The 9,784-nt window shown below is 38.9% G+C and overlaps 1 protein-coding gene across 1 annotated transcript in view; it reads left to right on the top strand.

Annotated features, from left to right (window-relative positions):
• Positions 1-2,519: 2,519 nt before the first annotated feature.
• The window catches only part of LOC101856585, a gene marked incomplete at its 5' end in the record, with an annotated part of 24,942 nt that continues 17,677 nt past the window's right edge, over positions 2,520-9,784 (top strand). Inside the window, 5 exon segments of the mRNA XM_005102083.3 lie at positions 2,520-2,634; positions 3,423-3,518; positions 6,033-6,137; positions 8,458-8,603; positions 9,242-9,339. Of these exon segments, the coding sequence (XP_005102140.2) occupies positions 2,520-2,634; positions 3,423-3,518; positions 6,033-6,137; positions 8,458-8,603; positions 9,242-9,339 (560 nt within the window).

Raw genomic sequence — 9,784 nt, 5'->3', positions numbered from 1 at the left:
GTGAACAACTTGTGTTTCGCGCGCTCATATGACCTTAGCAGTTGCGAGCGCCGTAAAACCTTATACTATACATACATACATACACACACACACACGCGGGCCGCTCCATTCGCAATTGTTATCAATAGATCTCGAGAATGGAAACCATAGAGTTCAAGTTTATTTTCCCGAATGTTCGGAGAAATAGAGCCGGCCATAAAAAAAAAGCAAGGTCTCCAACCAGTGGAAAAGGCTGACTTGTTTTTATTAAGGCCACCTCTAGCTCTATTCTCACTCCGGGTGAGAATAGCGCAGGCGAGCCTTTTGGCTATTTTCACCCGGTGTGCATTCACCGTGATAGTGATAGCCTAGGCCAACCAGTGTAGCGTTCACCGTGAACAAATGTTCCAGCGCTCTTGTGTTGAAAGCGTGCAATTTTGTTTGTGGGCAGTGAGAGAGAAGGGGGAGGGAGAGGAGTTGCACGAGAACTTCCGGGCAAAACAAAACCACGATCCGCGTAGTTCTGCTTGATTCGAAAAGTTAAATAGCCGTAGCATCTTTGTAGAGGACCAAATTAATTTACTTTTGTGTTTTAGCATCATTTTTTATCTTTGTTTTTGTCAATTTGATCGTCCACACCGATAGACAGTATTCAGAAAGAGACAGAGAGAGAGGAGTAGATCTTGCGAGAACTTCCGGACGAAACAAAATGGTGACCTGCATATTTCAGCTCGATTCGAAAAGTGAAATAGCCATAGCATCTTTGTAGACGACCAAATTAGCTTACTTTTGGGCTATAAGGTCATTTTTTCTTTTCCGTTGTCAATTTGATCGTCCACATCGACAGACAGTATTCTGAAATTAGGAAAAGCAGGCCTTGCTTCTCACCGGGTGAGAATAGCCAACGCTGGCAAGTCTCACCCACGGTGAGAGGTCGATCGTATTTTTATTCTCACCTGGGGGGTGAGGATAGCCACTTCCCTTGTTTAACAGGATAATTAAATTGAGCTAAAGATCCAAAGTTAGAGATGAGTCCACAAAGGAAACGCAGCTTTACCGGCCCACTACCACAAGACTGTCAGGACTTGTGATGTGACAAGACAAATATAATAGAAGTCCCATAGCCTTCCACTGATTCACACCTTCAATGGAATGTAGGATCATATGTTTGAAATTTACAAAACTTCTTGTCTTATTTGAGGCGGTATGGCATCACGCAGAGATTGAGTTGTCCTGAATGAAATTTTAAAAATCCTGACTTGGGAGGACTGAATTGTGTAATGAATAACCAGTTAGGGTTTTGGTTTGGGCTGGACTTAGGGTTAGGCCCCTTCTTTGATAGTTTAGAATGCTGGGCTGGTGGCCCGTTACGGAAGTCTTTCCCCTGACTGAATTCAGTATTGTATGTTCACTAACAAAATAATCAAGGAAATATCGGATTTCATGTGAATTAATTAGGCATAGCCTAATAAGTATTCCCACTTTGGGCAAAATGACTAATTTTGATTTTAACTTGCAATGAGAATAATAATAGTCTCAAAAATTTTTAACAGTGTCAGTGTGGTGAATCTAATGTTGTAAAATGAAAACAATAAGAGAAGGCAAAGAAGCAGAGATGACAATACTACAATAAGAACAGTTACCAATTTGGTATATTTTTTTAATGCTCTATATCTGGCCTTTCGCTGCAGGAGCAAATGCCATTTATATAATTCCATGATGTGGTCTGATTATTAGGCAGTAAAAAGTCTTTATAAAAAAACAAACACATGCTCACAGTAGCGATTATATGGTGAGTTAATTCCCCCGTACCGTTTTGAGATTGACTGTACCAGTTTGGTATAGTAGATTTTTTTATTTTTGGAAGGCGGGGGGACCAGGAAGGTTTTAATGAAATTGTAAGTGTTTTTACTTTTTATGCCCTATCAATGCAACACACAATCAAATCATTGAGGAGGTGGGCTTGGACCCTGCCTATCAGGACCAACCTGGGATGAGAAGGATACAACATGATCTCAGCAAAAAAGGTAGACATACTAGATTCTAAGAATTCTCCCCGCTTTGGAATCGAACTCCGGTCTCGTGCTCGCAGCAGTGAGGTGCCTAACCGCTGCTCCACAGACTCTGGTAATAAAGTGTTTCTCTTGTCTCCATCATGTATGAATCAACAAGGAATCAAGTTTTGAGATCAATTATCTTGAAATTGATTTCTGAACTTTTGTTGCAGTATCATTACCCCCACTTCTGAATTTTGAATAATTTATAAGATTTCTGAATTTTCAACAAATTTCATTAATATTTCATAAAACTTTTTATGTGTTATATTTGTGTACATGAAGTGTAGGCCTACATCATGTGTGTCATATGTTACTGACTGATTTCTTGATGATGTTTTCAGATTTTAGAAATGAAAGAGTTTTTTATATATGTACAAAATATGTCATGGGATGTGATGAAGATTTTTCCCACTGTTTTTTTTTTTTTACTGTAGAAAGTTGTGATGTGGAGAAATTTGTTGTTTTTTTTTTTTTGCTGTACAGAAAAGAGCTATGCATCAATATCATGCGGCAACCAAAGTACCGTCTGAGCCCCAATGAGGTGGAACGTCTGGTGAAAGAGGAAACAGAGCAGCGGAGGAAGCTACGGATTGTGCAGGTGACTGAAGGACTCTTACCAGTTAAATGGCTCTGTTTAATATTTTTGTTCCTCATTACGTCTTACAGTATGAAATCATCATAATCCTTGCCTTTCTCATTGTGGGTCAGGATATAGGCCCCGAACAAACTCTTTCCACTTTTACCTATCCTGGGTTAACCACTTTTCTGTACATCAATTTCTGACAGTATGAAATAGTAGAGTTGAACATTCGAGCTAGCTGAAAGGAGAAACACACAAGTTGTTGTCAAACTTGCACACATAAAACAGTTCATGAAGTTTGCTGTGAGTAACAAAACTCTGCAGAAGGGAGGAAAATCCTGACTACTCTGTATAGTTTTTGGGAGGGTGTGGATGAACTGTAAATGTGATGGCTCTTTTCTATCTTTTAAATAATGTATGAGTGTGGATTCTTGTCATCTGATCTGAATTTTGACCGAGTTTACGAGATGTGCTGCTGTTCAAGATAAATTTGGATTTCTCATATTTATCTGGACATTGCATTATATTTTAAAATGTCTTGGTACAATAATATGTATTAACTAGACAATATAAGTGGTAAATTTTGAGTCTTTGGGCTTGTGTTTCCATGGGTCTTAAAGGTCGATTTTTCCCGTAGTCAGTTGGCACCTCTGTATTACTGAGTATGCTTCTTTATAGTAGTTCATGGATATGTATTCTTTACAAATTGATGACCATCATGTTGCTAACAGGAAAAGTGCATAGATGGAAGTCTTGTTCAGTAAATCCGTTATTGTTTCAATTTTTTTTTTCCCCTGCATCTCTAGGTTCGAGAACAAGCCAAGACCAATGCCGCCAAAGTTCGGAATGATGTGCGCAGAGAGAAGTCACGCCTGCTCAATAACATGGCCTCGGAGATCAAGGTATATCTCTCTGTGTGTCTTTTTAACTATTCTTTTGCAACTACAGAGAAAAACATTAATGAGGCAGACTGTCTGAGTCTTCTGAAGACAGAAGGCGAGAGAGTTTGGGTCATGTTTTACACCCCTTTCAACTCTGATTGGGTAAGAAGAGGCGGAAGCTGGCATTAATAGGTAGGGTTGAAACCTGCCTACTAAGTCATCAAAGTTGTGTTAATGAAGGCGTAAAAACATCTACATGTAGGCCTACATCATGTGTGTCATATGTTACTGACTGATTTTTTTAATGCTGTTTTCAGATTTTAGAAATGAAAGAATATTTTATATTTGTACAAAATATAAATGTGTCATTGCATGCTAGTGTGTCCAGATGTGATACATTCATTCAGCTGTGCAAAGTCAGTGGTGAGATAGTGCTGGGACAGTCAAGTTTTTGGCCATCCCACCCACAGAATACGACCACACGCATACCTGGGAGGATCAGTGAAAGTCTTTGATGAAAAAGTGATTTCCAGTCTCACAGAAATGCGTTTCAAAGTTATAACTGGTTAAATTATGTAACTTTGAGAAGAAAAGTATCATTACTGATATTTTCTTTTAATACCAGATTTTTAAGGAGACTGAAATTGTATACAGTAAAATTTCAAGTTTCAAAGAAAAGCAGGTTCTAAAGTGGATTGAGATGGTGGTCAGTGAGAGCTGAGACTTACCATACCCAACAGACATGGAACTATTTGGTGGTCTTTTAATTGTCTTTTGATGAGATTAATCTTTGTTATTCAGACATTGGCACACTGGTATGATGTTTCATCACATATGCATACACACACTTTCTCTTCCACACTCATGTACGCATACATACAAAATATATGCTTACAATCACAAACAAGCCTACAGTGACACTCATCATGAATTAAATGATTAATTGTTGACATTAATAATAGTTTAATAAGCATGATACATTATCATTCTCATACAGTGGGTGTCGCATTCAACGAGGTTGCCGGGACCGGTTTGTTGTCCTCGTTGAATCCGACATCTCGTTGAACGTGACTAAGGCTAAAGAAAAGAAAGGAGACAAGTTATTATATTACATGATGTATCAATACCACTTATTAAAACAGTTGTTCCCCCTGATGACGAAAATCTCAAACAGCATCAGTGTTCTATCCGTCGTTTATGTAGCATATTTTAAAATATTTTTTTCTGGAACACTTCTCGTGTGGAAACATACCCTCTCACATCTAGGCTTAGATCTACATAAAATAAAGGCAGGAGCTTGGATTTTCTTATCAGGGGAAGAAAAGAAAATTGAAAAAAATGAAGATCTCCCTCTAGACCTACCCATCCAGAGTGCATCCAGTTTCACACAGCCTGCGTCACGTTCTCACCCACCCCCCTCTCATCCCTATCGTAGGCTAACCCTTGCCCGTCCTCTTGGCTTTGGAGCCCATATTACGAGGCACACTAGATCTAGCAATACAATGTGTTAGGAATCAAGGATGGGCTTTGTGCTTCGCGTGAGATGGAGAGAAAGGAGGAAAATTCTTCCCTTTTGGGGCAGTTAATTGCTTTTATATGGTTATCGCGACCTCGTTGAAAGCGACTTCGGTCTGTTTGCAACCTCGTTGGAGCTGACGTTCATTTACTAAGATATATAGAGGAAAAAATCGGGGATTACGGATTGCCTCGTTGGAGCCGACTTCTCGTTGAATGTGAGCTCGTTGAATGCGACACCCACTGTAGTATTCTGATAATAGTAGTGATGGTAACTTCATAGATTATGATAGCAATATTGTTGAAGCAAATGATGGCAAAAGAGAAATGATTTTAACCCTATCCGTACGTCATATTTTACTATCATATCCATACTACGTGGGGAACTGTGTGTCACCACTTTCCAAAGAGGAAATTTACTCGTTAATCCGATCCGTGCGCTTGCATGTCAAAATGTTTTGTATTTTTTAGAAATTACTAGAAGCATTCTAAAATGTGAAGAATACTACCCCAGGGGTAAAAAATTACCCCAGAGCTTACGGATAGGGTTAAACAACATTTGTGTAGCTCATTACTTAGTACAGATTACAAGCTCTGAGTTCTGTGTGCCGTTTTCACATTGTAATACGAGTTCATTGCAGGTAAATCATTTTTAAAGCATCTCGAGCACTGAAATACATTTTTCAGTATAGATAGTTGGGATTCTTTTTCAGGAAAATTTGCGTCTGTTTTACTCTTTTGATGATAGCCACGTTTCCTTTCCATGGAAATTTTAGTCCGTTTGGGGTCAATATTGAAGAAAGTAACCCCCGCCCTCCAAATTGCCTTGAGCTGTGCAGTAGGGTATTACCTGTCTGTCATTGATGTCTATATATTCAGGAAATCTAGCATGAGATGGTCTCCGTCTCAGAACTGCTCCCATTCACTGTCTGATTTTTTTTTATTTTTTTTTTCATTTTTTTTCTGTGTGATTTTTAGAAGCTGGTCCTCATAACCTATTGACAATGTTTTTCACAACAGGGCCAGTTGGAGGCTGAGAAAGGCGAGAAAGTAAGAAAACTGGAGGAGAAGTATGAAAATACTCTGAGGACAATTGGCGAAGGACACAGAGAGGTTCATCTGCGGGTAAGATATTGGGTACCAGTATCCTTCTTTGCATGTCTGATTTATTTCCTCGTTTTTGTTTGTCTGTGACTTGAGTTGTGAGGTAACACGAAGAAATTGTTGTGCTGAGGGAATGAAATGGTGACTACAGTCATTGTTCTTGTTGTTAGCGATCCAGTAGCATCTGAGCGTTAACTCTTCTGCATGTTGCCATTCGGTAATAGCTGCATGTTTGTTCTAATTGTTGTCTTGAGGAGTAGAGGCAATTAGATGTGTGGGGTAGCTTGGGAAGAAAACATCCCCTTAAATCAGTTAGTTTTCTACAGAAAAACCAGATGATGTTCCACTGTCTCTGAGGGGTAATCACATAGTGGGCAGGCAGCAGACTGCTTTACTCTAATTCGGTTGAGATGTTGGTTGAGGGGTACATGTTGTGTTCTAAGTTGGAAGTGACTACAGTCAAACACAGGTAACTCGAATTCCGGATGTTTATTAAGTTATGTTTTTAAAAATTTCAACTCAGTAATAATTGTGCTTGTTCAAGAAAAATAAAAACGAGAGGCAGGAAAATTGAATTGTTTAGAAGCACATAATGACAACGATGATGAAGATCAAATTTTAGAACCATATGCTGGACGTCTTGTTGTTAGAGTTAGAGTATTTCAGTATTGCCCTCACTAGATCCCCTCAGGCTGTCCTGATGGGCAGGACACATCCTCATTCCTTACTTCTTTTATCGGGTGATCAAAATTGTTTCGTTTACTCTAATTAGTAGGAGTGGTTGGTTGCTGGGTGTTTTGGGTGTGGTTTGTTCCTTCTTTCCTATCAAACATCTATCGTCCTTATTTCTCCTCCTTCTTTCCTATCAAACATCTATCGTCCTTATTTCTCCTCCTTCTTTCCTATCAAACATCTATCGTCCTTATTTCTCCTCCTTCTTTTCTGTGTTTGTTACTCCTTCTTTCCTATCAAATATCTATTGTCCTACTCTGTCCTTTTTTATGTTTGTTTCTCTCATATAACACCTCTCTAAAACTCTTTGCTAAAACTAAAAAATTGGTAGGGAAATACTCTGTGTATAAGTAATATAATAATGACATATAAGATAAGATAAGATACATCTTTATTGTCCAGATCCTGGCACATTGGTTTGGTGTTACACCACGAGTACACACACACACACACACACGCGCGCACAAACACACACACACACACAAACACACACACGTACACACGTGCACACACATACACACACAAGTAGGCTTACAATCACATGCATAATATAAATGAGCAGCAATATAAACAATAATAATCGTAAGCTAGATACACACTCAATGTTATTTTGATGCATGCTCTAAGGTCGTAAGTACACCAAACAAGATGGTTAAGATAGAAGCATTTTGATAGATGATGGTAAAAATGACCTTCTGTGTCTTTCTTTGTTACAGATCAGAAGCATGGGTCTTTTACTTCTGACTGATGTTTTTATTTGAGGGAATAAGGGATGTTTGTTGTCTAAAAAGATGGAATTAATTTTCTTAGTGCAAGCTGTTATGTACAATTCATCCAAGTAGGGGAATGAAGATGTTGAAATTTTATATGCTTTCCGTATTAGTCGATTTAATTTTTCTTTATCTTGTTGTCTTGTGTTCCCGGCCCATGCTGTTATACAAAAATTGATCATACTCTCTATGGTTGAATGGTAGAACATGGACATCAGTGTTTTATCAACTTTAAAATACTTTAGCTTTCTTAGAAAAAATAGTCTTTTGTTCACTTTTTTATGCAGGAGAGAAGTGTGGACACGCCAGTTGAGTTTGTTGTCTATTGTAACACCCAAATACTTATAGTCTGACACTTGCTCGATGTTTTCACATTTCATTTTGAGTGGCTGCAGGGGCAGTTTCTTTATTCTAAAATCAACGACAAGTTCTTTTGTTTTTTTTCACATTTAAAAGCAGCTTATGATTTTCACACCATTCAGAAAAATTAAGTACAAAATTCCGGTAAGCGGTTTCGTTATGGTCAGCCTGAATTAGCCCAATTATAGTTGAATCATCTGCAAATTTTATCAACTTGATGTTACTGTTGTTTATTTGGCAATCGTTCGTGTATAGTGTGAATAAAACTGGTGACAAAACACATCCTTGAGGGGCCCCTGTATTTGTTGCGATGTATGTCGATGCAGAATGTTTTAATTTTACATACTGGGTTCGGTTGGTAAGAAAATTGCCTATCCATGATATTAAATTGACGTTAACACCTACGTTTTCTAATTTCTTTAATTGAGCATTCTTCAAGGGGGTACAAAGTTTTGATTTGAGTTATCCTTGTTTCTCAGGGAGATGGACAGAACAGAGCAGAATGGAGAAAGAAGCAGAAAGAAGCAGAGCTTGCGGCACATGAACGATTTAAAGTGGCCTTGGAGAGAGAGAAGAAAGAAGCAGAGGAGAGGGAGTTCAAGGAGAAGGAGCACATATATGCCAGGTATACGAGAGGGGTATACGAGAGGGGTATACGAGAGGGCCCAGTGGTTAGGCTACCAGACTCTTAATCGTGAGGTTGCTGGTTTGGGGGTTCGAGCTGCAGGCCCAACGTTGTGTTCTTGCAAAAGGCACTTTACATGAATTTTCCTCACTTCACCCAGGTGGGAATTGGTTCTCGGTCATAGACATTATATTGGTGTTTTAGCACCTATAAATGGCAGCTTGCAGTGTATGCTTCTCAGGGAGTTGAGATTGTCCAAAATCTAACACAACCCATGCACAGAAGGGTTCCTGCTCCACATTAAACCAGCGGCTCCTATACAAAATACCAATGAACATAATATGTATTGTCATATTAAATATTTAGATGGTATTCGTATCTTGGTCGATTCTTATTGTAGATGTAACATGAATGTGTTAGATACTGCCGAATTTATTTAGCTTTGAACAAGTATACTGCACGAGTGGATAGTGTAAGACTTTAACACAAAAATTTGATGAAGTACAGTCTCAAGTTTCGCTTGTACTCCATTGTTTATCCGCATCCTACCTATTTATAGGTTTACACTGTCTTTTGACTTTTGGATATATTCCCGTCTTTATCGATTTTGGCTCCTACTCCTTCTTCCCATTTTTCAGACAAGCGGCTTTGGAAAAAGAGCGAGAGAGGGCCGCTGAGATTGCCTCCCTGCCCGCTCCTCCGCCGGACATCTCAGTAGAGCTGGAAAAGAGTCAAAGTAAGAATCAGTGGCTGTCAGTGTGACTTTGCAAATGTTTGTGCTTTGCTGGGTTTGTTTAGTTTTTTCAAACTTATCACATCAATAAAAACTTTTAAAGAATTGTGGTGAGACTATTCTAGTCTGTGTGGAAGAGAAGATGTGTGAGGGAAGAGTGTGTATGCACATGTGCGTGCATATGTGTGTTTGTGCATGCACATGGTGAAACACCGAACCAGTCTGCCAGGATCTGGACAATAAAGATGTATCTTATCTTATATAAAAGATTCTCAAACTGATGGCTTGCAGGCCAATTGAGGCCTGAAGGATACATTTTTGCAGCCCCTACTTGACATCAAAGTTAAGGTGTTAATGTGGCCCGCAGGTTTTTCTCACACATACCTTTTAGCCATGAAAGGTGTTGCCTTGGGTTTTATATTTTTAACCTCTATTCAGCTGGTGCCAT

The sequence above is a fragment of the Aplysia californica genome, unplaced genomic scaffold (assembly GCF_000002075.1).
Source record: "Aplysia californica isolate F4 #8 unplaced genomic scaffold, AplCal3.0 scaffold00312, whole genome shotgun sequence".
In the NCBI taxonomy this organism is placed as follows: domain Eukaryota; kingdom Metazoa; phylum Mollusca; class Gastropoda; order Aplysiida; family Aplysiidae; genus Aplysia; species Aplysia californica.
Note: the sequence above shows the minus strand (reverse complement) of the source record. Positions and strands in the feature narration are given on the sequence as shown.